General features: G+C 47.2%; 1 protein-coding gene across 2 annotated transcripts in view; it reads right to left on the reverse strand.

Moving 5' to 3' along the window:
* Window positions 1–660: 660 nt before the first annotated feature.
* The window catches only part of CCDC83 (coiled-coil domain containing 83), a 42,250-nt gene continuing 17,238 nt past the window's right edge, over window positions 661–25,672 (reverse strand). For both annotated transcript variants that reach the window (XM_088449022.1, XM_088449023.1), the window contains 7 exons: window positions 19,308–19,475; window positions 15,838–15,929; window positions 9,957–10,025; window positions 8,410–8,531; window positions 5,122–5,216; window positions 4,258–4,382; window positions 661–1,005 (listed from right to left, as the gene is read on the reverse strand). In XM_088449022.1, coding sequence (XP_088305148.1) covers window positions 835–1,005; window positions 4,258–4,382; window positions 5,122–5,216; window positions 8,410–8,531; window positions 9,957–10,025; window positions 15,838–15,929; window positions 19,308–19,475 — 842 coding nt within the window. In that variant the 3' untranslated portion in view covers window positions 661–834. The remainder of the gene's footprint in view (window positions 1,006–4,257; window positions 4,383–5,121; window positions 5,217–8,409; window positions 8,532–9,956; window positions 10,026–15,837; window positions 15,930–19,307; window positions 19,476–25,672) is intronic.

The following is a 25,672-nucleotide window of genomic DNA, read 5'->3' on the forward strand; positions in this document are numbered from 1 at the left end:
ACGTTTACATAAAATGAAAGAACTTTTTCTATAAAAACCTCAAAACTTGGGCTGAAATACTCTGTGCTGCTGCAACTCCATGGCTCTGATTGTGAGTGGGCTGTTGCAGCTCTGCCTCTCCCCTCTCCTGCGTGTGTCTGTGTAACAAGTCTAGGAGAGAATACAACAGAAGCCCCGGTCACACATGCCAAACTAACAATGTACTATCGCTCTAATTGAGATACTTGAAGGGTTACTTTAAAGCCAATGTTCATATAATAAAGGATTCTATAGGGGAAAGTCAGTTATCAGGGACTGTATGGTACCAATGTCTGGCTGCGCACCTCAGGATAATTACGCTAGGCCGACCGCACAACGCTGGTGGCCACAAGGTGCTAGCGTCCCGACCGGTTCTCCAACATCTGGTGGCTGCTGCCACTAACCAAATTGCCCCTTCCCCACATGCTTGAATTAATCTGTTTTAAATGAATCAGTAATTCTATTCTAGTGTACATGAGAACCAGTATTGATACATGTGCGATGTCTCCTGTTTTCCAGTAGAAATGGGCTATGTTAGTATATTACATCCGATTCCTATTTAATTAACCTGGAAATCATCCATCATTGTAAGAAGGCGCAAAAGCTATGGTAGGAAACCGCTGTTCCACATGTTGCCATGGTTATAATTCTGTTTAATAGATGTAATGGATCTGCGGACACACAAAAGGCCTTCCTGCCATTGTCCCGGCCTGGACCATCCCAGCAGAAATATGCGGCTTCTGCATAAGTCTGCTGAGTGAGGTTTGTACATTGATTGTGCAGAGCTCTGTGCCCAGAAGCTGTCCCCGCACACCGTCACTGTGGTAAGGCCGATATGATCATCCTAGGAGTCACCGACCACTTTACCCTACTGTGATTGTGTGGCTCCTGGGTGCTCTCCGTCTCTTGGCTCTCCCTGTGTATGGGCTTGGCTCGTCCCTCGATGCTTAACAACTTCCTCTCCAATGGGCCCAGCTGTAAATATTCCTGCAACCGAGTTCAAATAAATGAGTTATAAGAGAATTCTGAAAGAATGCAAAAATTTCCCACTTTACGTATATCTACATTTATTCTCTCCTGCGATACCTTCTATATCAAGTATACCCATGTGTACATCTCTATTACACGGATCTACCAAAATGAAAAGGAGTTAGGAAAATACCTAACTTTTACTAGGCGCTTCTATATATACGCATAAAATCAAGCCTTTTTTTTTTTTTTACAATAATATAATAAACGCAGCTCCCCAACAAGTAACTGAGTTTATTCACAAGGACAATAAAACAAAAGAGATGGGATAAAATCCCACCACTGGGTGCATGTACCAATATAATCAAAACACAGGTGTATGTGATGCAATTAAAATGCACTTTAATATTCAAAAAATTGCCTCTAAAGCATAAAATATAAAGACATCAATACAAATGAATGAATGCAACTTATCATGTAAATATTGCTATATATGCAAGTCCCTGAATTATCAATCTGATTCCCATAAAAGGATTTATATTTATTCCAATCACTCCATTGACAGGTAAGTATAGGGACAAAAAATCATTTTTAAGTGCCGTTTTTCTGTGTCAGTATGTAGGTACAAAGTCTTGTGTTCCAGTTGAAGATGTAGGGTTAATACCCAGGAAAATAAACTTCCAATGAAAAAAAACTCTCTATTACACACTTCCATGCATAGAGGCCACTACAGTGGACAGCTGTTTCTAAGTCGTCGTCTATAGAAACACACTTTTGACATTACTAGTGCCCGAGGTCCTCTTCTTTGGACCTCTACCAAAAGTACAAAGTTTGCCACCTGGTGGCAGCTTTTTAATTCCCACAAACCAATAAGGTCAAATTAGAATGGCAGAGAAAAGTTCACCAGCTCCGAGCACTCCAGGGATTTCTGTAAAATTTTTTACTCAAAGATGTCAGAGCAGGTAAGTAAAAAAAACAAATTCAAGGAAAGTAACCTTTAGGGCATAAAAATGGTAGATGTTTTGATCAAATACTCAATTTATTATTTTCACAGTGAAATCATTTGCCCACTTCAGTGGACGTCGTGCAATAAAATGAGTCAAAATCAGTTCACCGAAGTGAAAAAGGCTAACTTCTAGGTATGACACAATTTAAGAAATAAATGACAACATTTGTGTTACAAACGCTGAGGGCATTTTTATTTCTGCATGAATATATCCATAAATAGACGTGATGAGAACAAATTGCAGCCGTAACAGACATTTCATTTTACTTTACGTTTTTTTGCAAAAAAAACCACCAAAAAATTACTTTCACTATTAAACCTGTTCCGCAATAATAGGGCAATATTTTTTTTATGTTGCAGATGCAGGTTGTCCTCACCAGTAGACATGTGTATACCTCCTTTAGTTTTACAGTTAAAAAATTTTTTTTAATAAACCCTGAAGATGAATAAAAACATAAAAAAAATAAAAAAATTAGGATTATCATTATGCGTGCATGAAAGGGTTAAACACTTTGGGGGGAGATATACCAAGCCTTGGGGGAGAGATAAAGTTGAGAAGTTACCCAAAGAACCAATCAGCTTCTACCTGTCATTTAGCTAGTGCAGTCTTTAAAAATGACAGCCGCTGATTGGTTGCTTTGGGGCGAGTTCTCCACTTTATCTCTCGCCAAGTCTTGATACATCTCTCCCTTTTGTGTTTTCTAAACCATGTACTGTGTGTGGCTTAATTCGTTCTCGTATGTTGATTGTTGAAAACGTGAAATAGTTTTATATATTTACATCTCCTCAGACGGTGCTATGTAGAAAAGTGTATATAATAATAATAATAATAATAATCATTATGTGACTCTTGCTGTTCCTTCTGTCACAGTGTCAGCTGTAGGAGCTGAGGAAGGCAGTGTAAGTGGATTAGATGTGAGCCATTAATGTTGCTCTATTAAATGTTATATATTAATAATATTAGATGAGCTGTATACATGTCACCCTTACAGCACCATTGTAAAGGTACGCTAGCGTCTTATTGGTTGATAACAGACTCAGGGGATTATATAAAAGATTCTAATATTATGGAACCGGCGGGATTTCAGCTAATTTGCCAGTAAATCAGTCAGAAGGTCGGAAATCCCACCGGTTCCATAAACTCGGAACCTATCACAGAACCCCCTCAGACTCTGATCATCGGCCAGCCAGGAACATGGGGCAGTTGTAATCCCACTGACTGACCTGATCTGCTCACTACCGTACCTTGTGTGTGGTCACATCATTCACAAATCTGATTGTTCAGTCATCAGTCCAAGCTGTAGTATTACACTGCAGAGAGCAGCTGGTTTTTATTCTGTGTTCATATTCTATGCAGCATAAGTTGTACATTACTACTTTGATATTGTGCCCTGTGGGAGTGGAGGTTAGAGGGAGCACAATCTGCTGCATTGGTGACCTAGGCCACAATGACTGAATTTGCAGCAAATTGCATCATCAAGCCCTCACCCCTGAACGCCTGGTACCCCAGTGTAGGATCCAGGGGTCTGCTCTACTCTCCCGGGAATGTGGGGGACACTCCAGAAAAGTAAGCAAGTATGGATTATATAGACTCCGACCCAAGATGTATCATTTCCCCACAAACAATCAGCTCGCCGACTCACTGGAATCTAGATAATCTGGATTTCAGTAAATAGAGTCTCCAAAACATAGCAAGCACCTGATGTGACACCATTTACCCTTACCGCGGCTAACAGCTCTCGACGCCCGGCTTACCAACGTTCGGTATGCCTGGCATAAAGATTTCGACGTGGGGCTAATGATAGGCGTCTGTATTTAGACGCCTATCTTTAGTCCCATGCTGAGCTTTCAGTGTGGGGATTCTGGCAGTCGGCATTCCGGCCACCGGCATCCTGACTACATTCCCCTGTCACCTACACACAGTAGAAGAGGCCATTTTGTCATTGTACTATTGTCTGGAACATTGCCTTTGCCCAAGAACCAGTGACGACATGGAGGCACAATACGTCTGTGATGTCCCATGTGCCTAGTGACTGTATAGACTTGTGTTGTCCTAATGGAGTTCCAGCCACCAAAATAGCTGCTGCATTGTGCATAAGTAATGGACGCACTTTAACGTCACTGCTTCAACCCAGCTAAAGGTATATTTTGAGTAACTGTAGTTTTGCATTTATGAAAAAGTGCAAGTACTTATAGTTTCATAAACGATAAAAGTATTCCCCATATAGTCTGTATAATGTATGCCTGAAGAGCTAGCACTTTACTTTGAAATCCTTTTCATCTTCAGTCAGTAAGTGTTTAAGATGAAGAGGTATTACTGCGTCCGTCTCTTCTCTGTCTGCAGTCTCCCCGAGTGCGGCGGCCTCGCTCCCATGTCCTTGGTCTCCACCTAGAGATAACAGTAGTAAATATGAAACATGTTTAGGTGCTGATTTGAATGAAATGGACATGTGACCCACACACCGTGACCAGCGCTATCATGTAATTATTGGCAGTTGCCTAGGGCGCTATTGATTAGGAGGCTCCAAAATACTGAGTGAGCAACAATCACTGTCTTACTGCTGCCCCTGAGTCCCCATACGGAGTGCTGACAGCTGCTGCTCCACCATGTCTGTGTTGTGTTGGGAGTCTGGCACTGACCGTATCATGCTGTCACAGCCACATAGCTGGTCCCCGGAAGTGAGGATGCTGCCTCCACCTTCCCCCTGCTGAGGTGAGGGGCTAGGAGTGCCATGTAACAAATAGAGGTAGGGCCTCTGTCTATGGCACCCCCAGAGCCAGCACCAGTCCTGGAGTCAGCCATTTTGTGTGAGGAATTAATATGGGAATGAAGCCTGTCAGTTCAATAGTAACCACTACCTCATCAATATTCGTCAGGCAGTGCCTCAGTGGTGATACAGAATGGATGCCTCCAATATCCTGCGTGACGATGGATAAGAAAATACTAATAACAAGAGTATTTGTTTTAGAACCGTAACCGAACATATTTGGATAAAAATTGGGACTAAATAAGCCTTGACCATGATCCACTCAAACCACAATACACCCAGGATCATCTGCTTACACTTGCTGCTGTTTCATGTGTAAGGTTAATATATATACGGTGTGATATGAAGGATTTTTCTGACCTGGGGATGCGTTCAGATCCTGCCTGGCAAAATCTTCTTCCAGTGATCCATCTGCTGGGAAATCCAGGCCAATCACCTGGGTCAGGAATGCTCTCCTGAAAGAGATGCAGTTTCATGTGTTACAGGACATATTTCTTGTTTCCTGATTAGGGTCATTCGTGTGAGGTTTTATTTCATACACTTGGGTGTTTCTAGCCCACATTACAGAAGAGGCGAGTTCCATAAGTTCCTCAGACACAGTCCCTACATGTAATTACAGGGTATTGTATACGAGATAGACAGTAATTAGTTAGACAATGTCTAGATAGACACCAGAAGTTGGACAGGGAAAAAAGTTAGACCCAAACAAAAGTCAGACACATTAAAGTTAGACATGTTAAAAGTTCGACAGGTACAAAAGTTCGATACAAAAATGGTCGACAGTTTTTTTTTGTTTGTTTGTTTTTTTTAGCCCTAACTTTAGCCCTCCCTCCTGGTGTCTAACCCTAACCGTGGGGGTAAGTGCCTAACCCTTAAGCTGCACACACCCGTAAATATTTTCTGTCCAACCATTCAACTAGTTGATTGGTTGGAATGAAAATCTGGTAAGGTATGGGAGTAACAGATGATCAGCAATTTGCTCCTAAATGCCAGAAAACAGATGAAAATGCCGTCAGACAAGTTTGAACAAATTGTTTAGATCAAACGTTTAACAAACAACAGTTTTTGTCCATTTTCGGTCATTTGGGAGCAGATTGCTGATGGTCATTTGCTTTCATACCTTACCAGATTTTCATTCCAACCAGTCAACTAGTTGTATGGTTGGACAGAAAATCTTTGTGTGTACCCAGTTTAACCCTCCAGTAAGTGCCTAAACCTAACCCTAAAAAAACAAACAAAAAAATGTGTCGACCATTTTGTGTCGATCTTTTTCATGTCGAACTTTTTACATGTCTAACTTTAGTGTGTCTGACTTTTGTCTGTGTCAAACTTTAATTCTTGTCTAACTATTAACTGTCTAACACCAGGTGTATACATAGACATTGCCTAAGTAATTACTGTCTGGCTATAGTCTGGAACCCGATCCCGCAGCTGAATCAAATTTAGGAGACAGTCCTAGCGCTTGCTGGATGTTCTTGGGTACCCTGAAGCCTTCTTCACAACTATTGGACCTCTCTCCTTGAAGTTCTTGATGATCCGATAAATGGTTGATTTAAGTGCAATCTTACTGGCAGCAATATCCTTGCCTGTGAAGTGCTTTTTTGCAAAGCAATGATGACTGCACCTGTTTCCTTGCAGATAACCATGGTTAACGGAGGAAGAACAATGATCTCAAGCTCCATCGTCCTTTTTAAGCTTTCAGTCTGTTATTCTAACTCAATCAGCATGACAGAGTGATCTCCAGCCTTGTCCTCGTCAACACACTCACCTATGTTAACAAGAGAGAATCACTGACCTGATGTCAGCTGGTCCTTTTGTGGCAGGGCTGAAATGCAGTGGAAATGTTGTTTTTGGGATTAAAGGCCCGATCAGAACCGCTCGCTAGATGCGTTTGCACGCAGCTGTCAGCTGCCAAAGTATGCAAATTCCACGATCGCACGGCAAGACATTAGCACGCTTACTATGTCTTGGCGTGCGATTGCGGAATGTATTTAGATACCCACCAGCCTGTCACAAGACGCCCACTTTGCTTTAGTAACATATGTCATCTCCAGGAAGTGTATTAAACAATCGGTAACATCGGAGCCGTACGCAGCACTTATGGCTGACCATACCCTACCGCTAGCACTGCGAGTGCTGCTGTGTGTAAATCAGCCATGTGACGTGTATGCTGACGCTGCGTCTTAATTATGCACGCCCCTGAAACGGCATTCAGATGCACAGACATGCCTGTGTTCGCACCACCACACCCCCATTTCCACCGACCACCCCCTGTCACCACCCACAAATGGCTCATCCTGTTACTCATTCTAGCGAGGCATCTATGTACAAGGGGCCATCGCTTTGCGATCGCATGGACTGGTTCGTGCACACGCACTGCATCTTATACGCAAGCGCATATTGCAAACATTGCAGGCTACGTGCGAACGCATCCTAGTGAGTGGGTCTGAATCGGGCCCTGAGTTCATTGCCATGGCAAAGAGGGACTTTGCAATTAATTGCAATTCATCTGATCACTCTTCATGACATTCTGGAGTATATGCAAATTGCCGTCATAAAAACGGAAGCAGCAGACAATGTGAAAACCAATACTTGTGTCATTCTCAAAACTTTTGGCCATGGCTGTACATCACTCATCTCCTGATATACTCTGTGCTGCTCGGGACTGTGCACCTTCCACTATATAACTCTGTCTGTCGCTTCCTGCTGCCTCCATTCCCCTCCTTACATCATGTCACTGCCCCTGTCACATGCAGCCCTGTCCTCACTAACATCACTCATCTCCTGATATACTCTGTGCTGCTGGGGACCCTGCTCCTCACACTATATAACTCAGTCTGTGGCTGCCTCCATTCCCCACCTCACATCATGTCACTGCCCCTGTCACATGCAGCCCTGTCCTCACTAACATATCACTCATCTCCTGATATACTCTGTGCTGCTTGGAACTGTGCACTTTCCACTATATAACTCTGGCTGTGAGTTCCTGCTGCCTCCATTCCCCTCCTCACATCATGTCACTGCCCTGTCACATGCAGTCCTGACACTAACACATCAATCATCTCCTAATATACTCTGTGCTGCTGGGAACCCTGCTCCTCCCACTATATAACTCTCAGTCTATGACTTCCTGCTGCCTCCATTCCCCTCCTCACATCATGTCACTGCCCCTGTCACATGCAGCCCTGTCCTCACCAACACATCCCTCATCTCCTGATATACTCTGTGCTGCTGGGGACCCTGCTCCTCCCACTATATATCTCTGTTTGTGGCTTCCTGCTGCTTCCATTCCCTTCCTCCCATTATATTACTGCAGCAGTTACATGCAGTCCTACCATAACAGCGGTGGACGGAGGCGGCACACATGCGCAGCGATCATTTAGTGCAAAAAGGATAAAAACAGGGGCATGAGAGGCAGCACGCCCCCAAACTTCACACCGGCAAGGGGGGGGGGGGGGGGGGGATTGGTGGCCTAGAAGCCCCTGCCACTTTTTTCCATGCATGTCTTTGGCACACGCATATCAACCCGGCTCCAGATTTCTGAATATTGCCATATACGGGTGGTCCAAAACTCATTGACAATTGCAAACATCAAACTGGTTACTTCACATAAATATAGGGTAGGATCAGTGTCATTAAATCGCATACCGTGATATATTTAGGTCATGAAGATGGCCATCGAAAAGGCAACTTATCAATTCCACATTTTCTTGCTCGATCTTATAGACAGTTTCCTCCAGATCCTGAACATCTGTCCTGTAAATCGCAATCTGCCGTGCACACAGGATGGAAAGCGGATATCTGTTATACTCAGATGTGGGAGTTGGCAATGCCGGCTCAGAGCCTCATTTATCAACCAGTTTTTTATCAATCAGCTCCCTACTGTCATTGGTTTGAAAAATGACAGTTGGGAGCTGATTGGCTGGAGCACCATTATCCTACAAAGCGAGTTTCATCACTCGTTATCTGTTTGAAAAATGACAGTTGGGAGCTGATTGGCTGGAGCACCATTATCCTACAAAGCGAGTTTCATCACTCGTTATCTGTTTGAAAAATGACAGTTGGGAGCTGATTGGCTGGAGCACCATTATCCTACAAAGCGAGTTTCATCACTCGTTATCTGTTTGAAAAATGACAGTTGGGAGCTGATTGGCTGGAGCACCATTATCCTACAAAGCGAGTTTCATCACTCGTTATCTGTTTGAAAAATGACAGTTGGGAGCTGATTGGCTGGAGCACCATTATCCTACAAAGCGAGTTTCATCACTCGTTATCTGTTTGAAAAATGACAGTTGGGAGCTGATTGGCTGGAGGACCATGTATCATACGCAACAAGTTTTATCACTCGTTGTGAATGATAAAACTCGTTGATAAATGAGGCTCTCAGTGTAAGGCGAGAAGTTACCTTATAAGTAGATTACAAGCGATAAGGTGACGGGAGTCCTACTCTGCAAAGTGAGAATAATACGCTACAGCTCTGCGATCAGTATTATATACTCTAACATAAAGGTACCGATTACATCCAGCCAATAGCTCGGCCAAGCCCCGCTAGTGTCAAGTTTGCTGAGGGGAGCGTTGCTGTGACATCTTGGCTGGGCTGGATTAAGGTTCGTGGGGGGCCCAGCTCACATACAGTATGCTACAGTGCCCCCTACGCTGGTGATATAGCTATATGTGTGACTGCCCCTTGCCACCCTGTTGTTATTCCAGCATTACAACTTGGCAACCCCGAGCCCCCCCCCCCCCCCTTTTTGGTGCCCGTGACTACATCTTTGGCACTTGTCTGACAGTGTGGTAGAACATGACTTAATTGTCTGTCATGCCTACGTGAGTGGATGATACATATATACTAACATTCCGATGTTTGGAATCGGGAAGGGGGTATGGTTGCATCACAATGGGGGTTGTGGCTACAACACCCAGGTGTGCGCCCAACCCCCATTTAACCTGCTAATAATCATTCCCTACAGCAAAGCTCGTCCGGCAGCACTAGCCATGGGTTCTGTTAATAGCCCTTAAAGCTATGGAGAAGATGGTAAATGTAAGTGACGGATTTCTACCATAATATAGAATTTAAAAAAAATAATGATTTTATTCTATTATCAGATGCATACTATGACTTGGAAAAAGAACCAAAACAACTAAATGTTTGTAGGTCTCATTTACCAGTTTATTAAGTCAGACAACACAATTACCTCTTTCTTTAACCAGTTGTTCTCTTTCATCTCTTTCCGGCTCTGGGTGTCGATGTGCTTCACTGCGTCCTGTCGAGAGACCGTAAGGTGAGTCCTCTGTTCCCTCATGTACGGATACATTGCTGTAGAGTGCCTTCATGGGCGTTAAGGAGGCACACCCTGAATTGGCCTTAAGATGCCCCATTTCCGTATAAGTAGCGCCTGGGAGGTGGCTAGAAGTGCACGCAAACATGGGCCGGTCAGTGGGCGTGTTATGGGAGTGTAGGGGGCGTGTCAGCGCAAGCGCCTGCATTCCCAGACGCACAGCCGCAGGCATAGGAGGCCGTGGTCAGATGGGAACATTGCACCTGCCATAGCGCTGGTGCAGATTCGGATGGCACAACCGATGGTGACGTATAAGGAAGCGCCAATCGGTATTACAGCGTGCATCGGCACTAATAATGGGCGTCTCAGTCCTTGTACATTCGGCCGTACGGATGTAGACAAGGGAGCGATAATTTGCATAAAGTCGCAGACGAGCGACCGCCAATAGATGCTGCTGCGCGCACTTCTGCGTGTGACTCTAAATCCTAATATGTGATCAAATCTAATGTCATAATATCCCATCACATATTTTACCTTCTCATTGTTAGTTCTACAGTAAATAATAACATAGGAAGGCCAGACGTGAAAAAGTAAGTGCACCCTTAGTGATTCCATCAATAAAGACTGTAACTTGGGCCGGCTGCAAGTCATTATTTAATAATTAAGAAGCACCCCCTCCCTTCTCTATACAAAAGCAGAACCTTAAGCAGTTCCAGTTTTGTATGAGATCCTGACAGATTTCTGAAAGTTTTAAAACCAATAGCCTAACCCGAACCCTCCCATCCCGCATCCTAACCCTAACCTTCACCCTAACCCACCCATTCCACAGTCTAACCCGAACCCTCCCATCTCGCATCCTAACCTTCACCCTAACCCACCCATTCCACAGTCTAGCCCGAACCCTCCCATCCCAACCCTAACCCACCCATTCCACAGTCTAACCCGAACCCTCCCATCCCGCATCCTAACCCTAACCTTCACCCTAACCCACCCATTCCACAGTCTAACCCGAACCCTCCCATCCCGCGTCCTAACCCTAACCTTCTCCCTAACCCACCCATTACACAGTCTAACCCGAACCCTCCCATCCCGCATCCTAACCCTAACCTTCACCCTTACCCACCCATCCCGCATTATAACCCTAACCTTCACCCTAACCCACCCATTCCACATCCTAACCCTAACCATCCCATCCTGCAGTCTAACCCTAATCCTCCCATCCCGCATCCTAACCCTAACCTTCACCCTAACCCACCCATTCCACAGTCTAACCCTAACCCTCCCATCCCGCATCCTAACCCTAACCTTCACCCTAACCCACCCATCCCACATCCTAACCCTAACCTTCACCCTAACCCACCCATTCCAGTCTAACCCGAATCCTCCCGTCCCGCATCCTAACCTTCACCCGAACCCACCCGTCCCGCATCCTAACCCTAACCTTCACCCTAACCCACCCATTCCACAGTCTAATCCTAACCATCCCATCCTGCAGCCTAACCCTCCCTTCCCGCAGCCTATCCCTAACCTTCCCCCTAACCCTCCCATCCCGCAGTCTAACCCTAACCATCCCCCTAACCCACCCATTCCACATCCTAACCCTAACTTTCCCCCTAACCCACCCATTCCTAACTCACCTATTCCACAGCCTAACCCTAACCCTCCCATCCTAACCCTAACCTTCACCCTAACCCACCCATTCCACAGTCTAGCCCGAACCCTCCCATCCCAACCCTAACCTTCACCCTAACCCACCCATTCCACAGTCTAACCCGAACCCTCCCATCCCGCATCCTAACCCTAACCTTCACCCTAACCCACCCATTCCACAGTCTAACCCGAACCCTCCCATCCCGCATCCTAACCCTAACCCACCCATCCCGCATTATAACCCTAACCTTCACCCTAACCCACCCATTCCACATCCTAACCCTAACCATCCCATCCTGCAGTCTAACCCTAATCCTCCCATCCCGCATCCTAACCCTAACCTTCACCCTAACCCACCCATTCCACAGTCTAACCCTAACCCTCCCATCCCGCATCCTAACCCTAACCTTCACCCTAACCCACCCATCCCACATCCTAACCTTCACCCTAACCCACCCATTCCACAGTCTAACCCGAACCCTCCCGTCCCGCATCCTAACCCTAACCTTCACCCTAACCCACCCATTCCAGTCTAACCCGAATCCTCCCGTCCCGCATCCTAACCCTAACCTTCACCCTAACCCACCCATTCCACAGTCTAATCCTAACCATCCCATCCTGCAGCCTATCCCTAACCTTCCCCCTAACCCTCCCATCCCGCAGTCTAACCCTAACCATCCCCCTAACCCACCCATTCCACATCCTAACCCTAACTTTCCCCCTAACCCACCCATTCCTAACTCACCTATTCCACAGCCTAACCCTAACCCTCCCATCCTGCAGCCTAACCCTAACCCTCTTCTCCCACAACCTAACCATAACCCTCCCCCTAGAGCCTAACTCTAACCTTCCCCCTAACAACTTACCCGGGCTCGGGCTTCCTGGAGGGGCCCGGCGCTGCCCCAAAAGTCATACATCACAGCAACCCAGTTGTGTGCTGGGCTGCAGTGGGAGGCAATCTCCAATGCCTGTGGGGGGAGCGATCACACTGATCGCGCCCCCCACTGGCTATGCGCCGGGCTCAGGGGGCTCACAGGGCCCCCTCCCCAGGGCGCAGCGCCACTTGGCGGTGCTTCAAAAAAAATCTATATTTTTCCCTAAGGGGTGTGACCACACCTCCCACTATTAGGCCACACCCCCGTAACATGGGCCCGTGGCTCTTGGCATTCCTGAACCCTAACCATCCCATCATGCAGCCTAACTCTAACCCTAGAGTAGAGCCTAACCCTAACCCTCCCCCATGCCTAACCCTAAGTCTCCCCCTAACCCTAACCCTCCCCCATGCCTAACCCTGAGTCTCCCCCTGACCCTAATACTTACCCAGATTCGCTCCAGGGGGAGCCGTGCCCTGTGCAGAACGGGACTGAGGCACCCGTTACTGCGCGCGGCCAAAAATGGAGGCATGCCCACACCCCCTAAATGACATTATTTTGGGGTATGCCCGTATCGTCAGGCTAGGGACGAGCCCATCACTCCATCAGTAGCTGGGCTGCCCCAATGCTCGCAGCATCCATTCTCTTCTCTGGGGTCCGGCACCACCGCACAGATGCGGAGGTGGAGGTACCTAACCTCCCGACCGCCCGTGGAACAGCGGGGCAGCGCCCGAAAAACGGGACTGTCCCGTTGCAATCCGGAATGGTTGTGAGGGATGCGCCCACTATGGGGTGGCGTCCCTGTTCGACCGCACTGGTCGAACGTGCCTCAAGCCGGCCCTGTACTTACCTACGCAGTCTGTCAGTATTCTGACAGTCGGGATCCCGCATGTTGTAACCGTCGGGGAATCCTGACTGTCGGGATGCTGATTACATCTCAGCAGTTCGGTGTGGAGCACTCAGATTTCCGATAACCTCATGACAAGTGGGGAAGACGTGCAGTGAGTTCAGAGAAATCATTGTTGCTGCTCATTAGACCAGTGAGGGGTGTTATGGCCACTTCCAAACAATCAGAAGTTTAATGAGAAAGATTAGTTACAAATTGAGGACAGAACTTATATTTTTAGTACTTCCTAGGTCCAGCTTTGCCCACAATGATGTAATATATCCCTTATCATTAGGCTATGCTCTGAGGGCCTGATTCAGAGCCGGACGCTCTGACAGAGCGCTCGCTCTGAATCAGGGCCGGCCCTCTGGTTTTTCAGAACGGCCACCTGGCCGCTCGCATAGCTGTGGGTGACCACCCATAGCTATAGCGAGCGGCCATGATGATGGTCGCGATGGTCAAGACCATCGCGACCATCGGAATTGCGACGAGACCCTTGTGGTAGGGTCTCGTTGCCGCAAGCCCAAGAGTGCTTTCGGCTGAAACAGAGCCGAAAGCACTCCCACTGACATCACAAGTGATGTCAGTGGGGCCGGCCCCAGACGGTAGGCGTTTCCATGGGAACGCCTCCGTCTGGGCAGCCACGCCCCCGTCTGAATCAGGCCCTGAGTTGTTATATAGTTAGCGGATAACCGACACTCATCACTAAGGGACGCATTTATCACAATCCGCATTTTTAATGCAGATGTGATTAATTATTTTCACACAAATTAATAAAATTCTCTTGCCAAGAGACTGGGAGCCTGATTCAGACCCGTTCGCTAGCAAGCAATCGCTCGGAGCGAGCGATGTCTTGCAATGTGTGCATGCATATAAATCGCAGTGCGTGTACGCAAGCCACTATTTGCGAGGGGAAATCGACCGCTCGTAGTACACAGACTGGCCGCTACTTTGAGTGACAGTGCCGTGTGTGTGGTAAAATGGGAAGGTTATTGTGAATGGGGGAGTGGTGCTGTGGACGCAGGCGTGTCTGGCCGTCAAAACGGAGGGGACGCAGGAATTATCAGAGGTAAATGTTGCGGTCATTCCATGGTACATTCGGGGGATACTTCATATTTGCGGATATCCCACAAAACTTATTTGATAAATAGGACCCTAAGACTGACAGGAGGGTTCTGAGAGACAACAACAGGAGTGCAGGGACCAGGAGAGAATGGAACCATTACTGCACGGCAAGCTGTACTAACACCATCTAACTAGGTAAAGTCAAAACAAAAGTTACAATTATGTTCACGCAATCATAGAGACCTTTTAAAAAGCAGATACGGCAACAAAAGTAAATAATGTATCAATGGGCCTGATTTACATTTGGACACAGTCTATTTGCAGTCTGTACCAATATTTCGAACTGTGCATGTGTACAAATTACACGTGTCTGTATTTAGAGATGGACATATTACACTATTGGCCCGACACCAGGAGAGGGGGATAGGGGACGGTTAACACGCAAATCCCATTGTATATGTTACAGCCGCAGGAATCTGTACCGAGACTCCCACTAGGGCCCTTTTGAGTTCAGCCGCTCGCGTACAAAGACGCACCATCGGTCACAGCATCGATGTTCTGAGCAATCTTATGGCCACTTGGAATGTCCGTCACAAGTAAGCTGCAGGAGCCTTTACCACTGCATATGAATTCTCATTCGCAGGCTGAGACACGCCCCCAAAATGGTCTCCACTCGTCTGCCTCACCACCCCCTGTAACCTCCCACATACGCTCCCCGACTGTCAATCACTATGGCTTGAAGTCCTCACTGCGAACGCCGTTGGAAATCTAATTTGGCACGTGTGCGGTGTGCCTCATACGCGTGCGCAGTATAAAGAAAATCGCTCAGATCTGCAAAGATCAGCTTTGCGTCCGCAGGATCAAGGGTCAGCTGCGATAGCAAGCCAAGCCACTGTGATCGCAATGCCATCTCAGCACTAAATAAGGACGCCCACTATACCATACGCACATCCGTAATACTTAGCAGAATAACTAAACCATCGGTACAATCGAGTACCATCGGACCCATACGCGCACTTGCACAAGCCCAGGCCTTACTCAGAAATTGCTAACAGCCACGCACGCTAAGGCCTCAGGCTGCGTAGGGCTTCACAGTGGATACTTTAAGCACTGGCACGCCTGCGTTTGGAAGCCCCCCCCGTCACCGCCCACAAGCGGCACTTCTTGTCAATCACTCTGCGAAGGGTCTGCGTAGCCTCTGCGATCGCAGTCCAGATCGCTGTGGCTGGTTCGCGCACACGCACTGCGAACACAACAATCGGCCAATCCTTGCTGAATCAGGCCCCAGGTCTATAGTTACAAATATTTATTCATTTATTTTTACCAGATTCGCACTTTCCCTGGTTTCATCCATCTTCCTCCCTGTTTCTCTGTCTATCGTATCTTTCGTCTTCTCCAGGCTTTTCCTGAAATATCCTTTTTTGGGCAGAGAGAGGAAATAATATCAATAGTAACCTGCGAGGAATTATAGCCATGTACAAACACGTGCGATCGCTGGCAGACGCCAGGGCCCCGCGGCCGCAGTAATGGGTATTTTGTTTGGTTAGCTGTCACTGAAATGTGGAACTGCAATATATATCGTCACTGACTAAGGAGAAAATCATATTCAGTTATTTAGAGCCTTCTTATACTGTTAAACCCCATTTATCATTAACCTTAGTCATTAATGGAGACAAATCTGGAAGTCCCAGAGATCCTGACTTGTCGGTCAGCAGAGCTGAATAAAGGCATGCATTGTATCTGGCTCTGCAGTGTCCTCCATCAATTTCCTCCTGGCTCCCCCCTGGCAGACCATTAGTGGCATTTGTAGCTCCAACCTATGCAAAGCAGTACATATGTACTGAATATAATTGCCATTAGATAAAATGTTTAGACGCTGCTACTGTATGTATAAAGGCAATAAATGTGCTATAAACTAGATTTAAAAAAAATAAATAAATATTGAGATTGACTGAATATTCTCTGTAAAGCTCTGCAGAATATGTATGAGCTATATAGATAACTGGGAATAAATAAATAATGTACTGTAGAACGCTGTCTTACTAAAGTGAGAGTTTTTAGAAGTGAGTTTTAAAAGTGATGTTGCCCATAGCAACCAATCACATTCTAGTTATTATCTTCTAGAAGGTGCTAGTTAAATGTTAAGTAGAATCTGATTGGTTGCTATGGGCAACATCACTTTTAAAACACTTCTCAAAACTCTCACTTTAGTAAATTTAACCCTGAATGTCAACATTTTGCACCGCGCCCATCTATTAACGTTACTTTATATATTATTCATACAATGGCCCTCATTCAGAGGCGCTCGCAAGAAGCGAGTGCTCGTTCTGAATGAGGGCGGACGCTTAATTTTTGAAGTGCGGCCTCCTGGTCGTTAGGGGAGCTGTGGGTTACCACCCACAGCTTAACGACCGACCAGGTTGATGGTCGCGATGGTGAACACCATCGCGACCATCGGGGCTTGCGACGAGACCCTAAGGTTGGGTCTCGGCAGCCGCAAGCCCCAAGGAGCTTCCTGCTCTGAAAGAGCAGGAAACTACCCACTGACATCACTGATGATTTCACTGCGGCCGCTCACAAAACGGTAGGCGTTCGTTAAGGAACGCCTCCGTTTTGGAAACACCCCCCCGGCCCGCCTACAAAACGGGGTGAGCTGTCGATACATCGACAGCCGCCCCTTTCGTAGAGAGCTCCGGAGCGAGAGAGTTTCTCTAACTATCGACCCGGTTGCGAGCACATTGGTGCTTGCGACCGGGTTTGAATGAGACCCAATGTCCTTTCTGGCGCAAGTTCCCCAGTGGAATAGCCAGCACCACCTCTTCAAAATAAATAGTTTATGGAAGATTTGTAGTACGGCATTAATACAAACGTGTCTTGATTGTCTGGTACAGTGTGTGATAAACTGCATAAACTTTGTTACGCATTTTACAGGACTGCTCCTCTCTTCAGACAGTTTGTGCCTATTTTTTTATGACCATCCTATTGCTGGAATCAGAATAAACACACTTTATCTCCTTGCAGAATGCCAGCTTCCAGTTTGATCTGTGCTGGGGATTTTTAGCGGCCCTGTGAAACGCGTCAGAAGTTTATGCAGTTTATCACACGCTGTACCAAACAATCAAGACACGTTTGTATTAATACGATACTATAAATCTTCCATAAACTATTTATTTACAAGAAGTGGTACCGATTACTCAACTGGGGGAACTTGAGTCAGAAAGGACATTGGACCAGATTCAGCCATGAATGTTAATGCAGTTTTTATGCAGATTGAGCAATTGTTTGCCATTGCGAATGCGCCGCACTGCGCACACACTTCAATTGTCTTTCCATTTCACAAGCAAAGTGGATCCATTCGCAAAGTGAGTGACCGGTAGTTTAACCCTTACAATAAACCTCCCCATTCCTTACCTTAACCCTCCCCCGTTAGTGCCTAAACCTAACCCTCCCCCCTTGGTGCCTTTACCTAACCCTCCCCCCACTGGTACTTTACCCTTCCCCCGTGACTAACAGCTAAGATGCCTGCCGGACTTTCCGCCTACATGGTGTATTTTTGAAGAAAACAGTTTCTGCGCGTGCGACCGCTTTTCGCCCTATTTAATTCCAAAGGACGCGAAAACTGCACCCGGCGAAACTTGAACTTGAAAGTCCACTCAAACATGGGGAAATCATCCTGACACCCCCCAAAAGATGCACTGACATGGGGGATCACTATGGATACCACCGAATTGCCCTACTAAAGGTATTTGGGGTACTTAAATGGTCTCAAAAGGTGCTGTTTAGCGTATTTGCATTAGGGGTGAAGAATAGCATTTAGAAGTTTTTTATGATGAAAATAACTAGTCCCAGCAAAATTGGGGTACCTGAAATGGGGGGTAGCATATTTTAAAGTTGCTAAAGTAAAGTTTTAAAAATCGTGATAAATCCACCTGCCGCAACCACCTGCAAACTTAAAAACACCTGGGGCATATTTGGGGACCCCCCTGGAGTCTATTTCGCTGGTTTTTAAGTTTGTCCCCCTACTTTTTAGTTTTTCGCCCCCAAAACAAAGTACTTTTTTGGGGTGTTCTTAAGTGTTTTTTTTATTTTATTTTGACGCAGTTTACCTTTGGGGTTTCCACAACGGTGCACCCCAAAACCCCAAATCTGCAATTTTTTTCTGCCTGCTTTCAGAGGCAAATCTTTTTTGCCTATCCGAATGCATTGAATTTCCGCGCACACGAAAAGTCTTTGCTATTGAAGACGGCGGAAAGTTTCTGACAGGCGAAATTACGTCATTGCCGAAAACTTTTCGCCGAGAACGGCTTTTCGCCTGCAATTGAATACGACCCTGAGGCGTGTCTTGATCATTTATTATTTCTGCCATATGACCACAGCCACCTTTATTATTAAAATGACGCTATTCACGGTATTTCAGCCCCGCCCCCTCCCTACGGACCCATCTATCTCTCCATCCTGTTATTTTCTATAATTTTTCAGTATACCTGAATGCTAATTATAGTGTCCTCTTATTATTATCACTGTAACTTTACTTAGCGAATGGATATTGTTCTATTTCTAATTGTAACATTCGAGCCAGGTTTAGTGCTCTCGCTTGTTGTGGAACTACAAGGCCCAGCAAGTGACGCCCTCGGCCGCCTCTGGTACTGCATCCTGTGTAGAAGCCATCTAGGGTGATGTGATACTTTTCATGTTTCCACTTTAGAAAAATAAGTGTATAAGAAATAAACCCCAGAAGGATGTGCGGGGGAAGTGTGCGATGTCTATTGCTTCACTAAATCACACTCAACCCACCGTCTATTTCTGAGAAGCTCTGTTTCATGTCGCTGATTTCCCCTTCTAGACGATGGATGTGTTTATCGTGCTCTACGCTCCCAGCATTCTTATACGCCAGCCAGTAATCCCGCTCAGCCTCAGTTACTGTGATCTGCTCCTCCAGGACGCTCATTTCCCGGCCAAGTTCTGAAAAGCAAATATTTAAAAGAGAGAATAAGTAGCAGTGATTTTATTTCCATACAGATGAATGCTCGGGCTGCCGGCATCATCGTCACCAAGTATAGTCAGGTCCTCCGCACGCAGAGCGGCGTCAATAACTCCCACTCACGCATCAATTCATCTCTAGATTACAAACACTGCTGGAGAGGAACGGGCTAAGCGCCCTCTACTGGTATTGCTTTAAAAAATATTGCTGCTTTAAATTCAGCAGCAAAATGGCTGAAATATCAGCACTTTTACACACTTGTACCCTATTACATTGCCACCCTAAGGGGCAGATTCATTTGCACGCAGGGGGTTCCGGCTTTGTCACTGGGTTGCATAAGCTGCTCATTTCCGGTTTGCAACCTATGGAGGTGGGAGCAGTAATGAGCTATGTAATTGCGGTTATGTGAGCAACGTAAGGTCCTGGCCCCAGTTAGTGTGTATTTGAGTCTGCCCCTAAGGGGTCAATCCAATTAGGTGCGATTATCTCACCCTCGTGAGTAAGTGGCGCTGAATGCCAGAGGGCTGCTAGCAAAAATGTGCCAGTCTGGGGTGAGATCTGGCGGTAAAAGTGCGAATTGGCGTGCCGTTGCTGTCGTTTCTAGGCTGTTCCAACGGCAATTTGCCCCCTTCGCACCGAATTGGATTGAAACCCTAATAGTCACTCTCATAGGAATATACAAAAGTCCATAGCTACTTCGTCCAGGTCATAGCTGAAGCACTGCCGTTCCCACATGATTTTAAGGTAAAAGGGGCTCAATAAATGGGCGCCCATGGGAGGTGGACGTTTCAGTGAACATTAAATTGCAACCGGGTTCTTTTTCCATGTAAAATAACAGAGGCGTATCTATATGATAATTGGGGGTAAGTGTGGGAGCTGGACATCAGGGGGGGGGGGGCTAGGGGACACACCGAACGGAGCTGGGTGTGGCAGGGTGGTCCAGAGCAGCAGAGAGGGCGTGGGATGGGACAGGGTGAGGGGGTTAGACCAAGGTGTGACCTTTTACTAGTATGGTCACGTAATTGTTATATACCTATGTAAGGCACTGCAGAACACTTGTGGCGCCATATAAATAAAAGATAATAATATATACAGTATTTGCCAGCAGTGTTTCATCTGCCTGTGGCACATTGCTGTATGCTATCCTTACCGCATGCCCACTTAGTGACCAATATATTCCTTAAAATCAGGGTTCGGTCTGGCTGGGACACATAATGGTCTGCGTGGGACTTCTGGACGCAGGAAGCTGTCAGATGCGTGACCGCATTACGTACGACTTGGGGCCCCATTTATCAATGATCACTTTTGCAATGCGATCAGGGCATGCCAGTAACGCCCCTGATCGCATTGCAAAATGCGATCCTATTGGCTGGATGTATTATCCGGGACATGCAGGGAGACGGGCTCTGAAAGGATCCCATCCCTGTGATGTCTCCAGAGGGCAGTCGGGGCTGCTGCGCATGCGTAGTCCTGCGGACTGCACATGAGCGGTTCTCATTGCCGGCGGAGGGTTCCATGAGATCCCTCCGCCGGCTGATATGCGGTAAGTGCCTATAGACTACAGCGGCTAACGCTGTCTTCAGATGGCGTTAGCTGCTAGTGCCAATATCGGGAATGCTCTGTTTGAGCCGAAAGCTCTCTGGGGCTTGCGGCCACGAGACCCTACCACAAGGGTCTCGTCACAAGCCCGATGGTCGCGATGGTCTTGACCATCGCAACCATCATCCTGGCCGCTCGCATTAGCTGTGGAGGCGTCCGGCTCTGAATCAGGGCCTCTGCCTCTTCAAATCATTGTATTGTAAGATGGAGAAATACAATTTCTTCCCAAAAGAGGATTCTCTGGAGACATCATCATCTACACCAGTGGTTGGGGAACAGGGGTAAATTACCCCACATGGGGTAAAAATGAAATTCCTGGGGGTAATGGACGGACAGCCGGGCATGCATATAGGTATAATATAGAATGATTCCTATGCATGCCCGGCTGTGCCGCAGGAAGGCTCTAAGCCGGACGCCCGCTGAGATGTTATTACCAGCGGGCGACTGGCTCCTTCCCTGCAGCGCCGCATTAGCCAGCATCCGGCTCTCTCCATGCGTTCTCTCCCATAGTTCCGAGGAGCAGCCGGGCGGACAGGACGGCGGCGGATGCAGGAGCGGGGATTAAGGTAAGTGGGGTTTTTTTTGTACAAGCGGCACTACAGGGGCATTATATGAGGGCACTACTACAGGGATATTATATGGGGGCACTACTAAAGGGGGATTATATGGGGGCACTACTACAGGGGGATTATATGGGGGCACTACTACAGGGATATTATATGGGGGCACTACTAAAGGGGGATTATATGGGGGCACTACTACAGGGGGATTATATGGGAGCACTACTACAGGGGCATTATATGGGGGCACTACTACAGGGGCATAACTGGGGGCACTACTACAGGGGCATTATATGGGGGCTGATTTCCTTCCTTTCAAATCAAGGAGGTAACGTCGGCGTATCTAAACATATTTTGGGGTAAAAGGTTCCTGACCCCTGATCTACACCCTCATCCGGGGATCCTGCTACTTCACAGTCTCTTTTTCATTATTCCAGAAATCTCCTGTCTCTCAGCTAACTGAGCAGACACACGTTGGTTTGGGAGGCCCAATGCAATCTTGCAGTCTGACTTAAACAAACAGACTGTCAGAGATGAGGATGAAGGCGAGAGGACTCTGGACTCTAGGGAGGTAAGTGGTAAATACTAAAGCAACACTGAGCAAAATAATGTATATAAATAACACTATTCCTATGGCAATTCCAATAGAAAAATAAATTCAATACTGTTACTGCAGGTTATGTACAGTATGTCAGAACGTACGGCTTAGTATACAGGTAGGAGTGTAACCAGCTAGAAGGTATAAAACTGGCACCTTGGTAATACCATGTTGTATTGTATGGTGGGGGGTGTAAAATGCGGGGACATATTTAGGGGAAGAATTAATTAAGTGCACAAGCTGCCAGCAGGTCTTCCGCACGGCTATGCGCCTTAACTCACAGAGGCTGATCCTGCTCACAGCCTATCAAGTTTTGAGCAGAAACAGCCCATCGTAACTGGCTGATAACTGGCCGCCATCGGGTTTGCATACATCTCTGATTCAGACCCACTATATGATCCACTGTGCGATATATCGGTTCGACACAGATGGAAACAAAAAACAACGTTTTTCTGCACTCCCGAAAAAAAGGTGTGTAGTTTTGTGATACAATAATGCCCCTTACACATTATGCCACACTAAGTAGTGCGCCTTATAACACATTATGCCACACCGTAATGCCCCTTACAACACATTATGCCACTCAATAATGCCCCTTATAACACATTATGCCACACAGTAATGCCCTTTATAACACAATATGCCACACTAAGTAATACCCCTTATAGCACATTGTTGCACACAGTAATGCCCCTTACACATTATGCCACACCAGTGGCGGCTCTCGCAGGTAGGGGGCGTGGCCTCACGGCATCACTCCATTGTAATCACTCCGGGGTGGGGGGGTCCTGGAGGTGCGGACTGCCTCCGGGAACTGCTCTGTGTGCAATGCCGGCTCCCTCACTGTGTTAGGAGCCGAGTGCTTCACGTAATGCTACAATGCAGCACACGGCTCCTGTCACTGAGGATTAGTTGGCACTTTGGTGTCAACCCTCAGCTTGTGAAGCCACTGTGCCACACAGTAATGCCTTTTACATCCCACCCTGAAAGATCTACTTCACCAACCCTCATCTCCGCTCCACCTCAGCTCAAAACAGGTTGCACAATTTCTATGTCCATATATAGAACCAGATTATTGGGAACATAGGTTATAACCTGTAAACTCTGGGCCTGATTCAGACCCGCTCGCAAGCGGGTCAATGGTGCCCTAATGCGCATGCGCACAACGGAGGGAGCTCCGTCGTGCGCATGCGCGAGACCCGCATAGCGACAGCCAGCTGTCGTTATGGGTCTCGCACCAATGGGGGCGTGCTGTCGATGGTGAGTGGGAGACTAGATGTCAGTGGGAGTGCTTTTGGCTCTGATAGAGCCGAAAGCACTCCTGGGCTTGCGGCAGCGAGACCCTACTGCAGGGTCTCGTCGCAAGCCCGATGGTCTTGACCATCGCGACCATCTTTTTGGCCGCTCGCATAAGCTCGGGGTGGTCACCCACAGCTATGCAAGCGGCCAGGAGGCCGCTCAATATTTAGGTAGGAGGGCCCTGATTCAGAGCGAGCGCTCTGGTCAGAGCGTCCGGCTCTGAATCACGCCCTCTGTATGTATCAGGTTTGTGCCCATTATGCAGTTACCCCTGTAGTAGTGCCCCTTATGCAGTTCCCCCTTATGCGATCCCACTGGAGCAGGTAGGATATCACCATGGAAAATCCAAAGAAGAAACACAGGTCCTGATTCAGAGACGGTTGGTAATGCAGCCGCTCTCGCAATAGCGGTTTTGGGAATATCCAAATGCTAATCTCAGTCTTCCTTTTGTGCTCCAGTGTACGAGATACGAGTGTATGAGATCCCCGCTTTCAGGCTCTGTGGTCTGTGCATTTACGAAGGAGATTGTAAACACTTCAATACCGACCCAACATTGGTCCCACCATTGACATTTGCAGTTGCCTAGGGTCTACTCTAGCTACTCTCCTCTAATCCATAACACACCCATTAAATGGGCCGTTTCTGCGATCACTTTAGGTCACCTCCCAGTCTACACACAGATACGCCCAGGGATCGCAAACCCCTTCTCAAGTGTTACCGATGCCGTAAGCATGCCGTTTGCACTCACAGTAGCAAAACATTGCTCAGGTGCATACATTTCGGCACTGAGCCCGTCTCTGCATCAGGCCCACAAATCTCACGGCTCAAACATAGCAAGTGTGGTGACTAAAGGTGGTCCTGAAATGTTCACTTCTGTTGCAGCGAACTTTAAATAGGTGTGAAACAAATCATGTAACTCCAGGAATTGCAGCAAAATAATCCTATGTGTATAGACAGGAAAAGCAACTGGTGATATTTGCACAATTTTCAAAAAGGATGAATATGCTCACATATATATACTGACAGCAATAATACTGAGTGTATTATAAGGTGTGATTATCTCACCACAGTGGCGTATCTATAATGGGTGCAGAATAGATACTAGATGTAATGTAACCAGACAAGTCGTCCAGCTTGTACATCCCACGGAAGACTCAAGGCCACCGCCTGCAGCTAGAAGAAATGGATTTTATTCTCCAGCTATGAAAGGGATCTTTACTGTAAGAGCTGTGACACTATAGGATGCATTTCCACATGGACTGGCATTGGCAGATACTACAGTACAACAGAATAAATGATCAGACAAAACAGGGCATACAAAGTTACTGTTATTAACATAACACAATATAATATATTGATCCAGAGAAGCGATTGATCATCAGTATGGCGTCAGGAAGGAATGTTCGTCCTCTGCATAAAACTGGACTTTACAGGGTTTTTTGCCACCTTCTGGATCAGCCATGATTTGCCGGGAGTAACTTTGTGTAACTATGGGGGGAATTCAATTCCCAACATTGATGCGATGTGCAGTTCCGGAACACATTGCATCCTGCCGGCATCGCGTGCTTTCTCTGTGGGGTGCGAGGGGAAACTTGCGATGTCGGCGCTACCACACAATGGGCCTCATTCAGAGGCGGTCGGAGGATGCAAGCGGTCGCTCAGAAACTGGGCGGCCGCTTGCATCCTGACCGCCCGCCTCTGTTGCGGTCGTTAGGCTGTGGGTTAACACCCACAGCTCTAACGACCGCTCCGGTGATGGTCGCGATGGTCTGTGACCATTGCGACCATCAGGGCTTACGACGAGACCCTAGGGTAGGGTCTCCCTTGTCGTAAGCCCCGGAGAGCTTCTGGCTCTGTCTGAGCCAGAAGCTCTCCACTGACATCACTAGTGATGTCAGTGGGGCCTCCCCCAAACGGTAGGTGTTCCCATGGGAACGCCTCCGTTTGGGCTGCCACCCCCCGGCCCGCCTTCCAAACGGGGCGAGCTGTCAATCAACATCGACAGCTCGCCCCCTTTGGATCGAGACCCGCTACGACCGGCGCTGTCGGTCGTAGCGGGTCTCACTCATGCGCACGACGGCGCTGTCGTGCGCATGCTCTGTGGGGGGCCATCGACCCGGTC

This window comes from Taudactylus pleione, unplaced genomic scaffold (genome assembly GCF_031769625.1).
Source record: "Taudactylus pleione unplaced genomic scaffold, aTauple2 ptg000478l, whole genome shotgun sequence".
Lineage (NCBI taxonomy): Eukaryota > Metazoa > Chordata > Amphibia > Anura > Myobatrachidae > Taudactylus > Taudactylus pleione.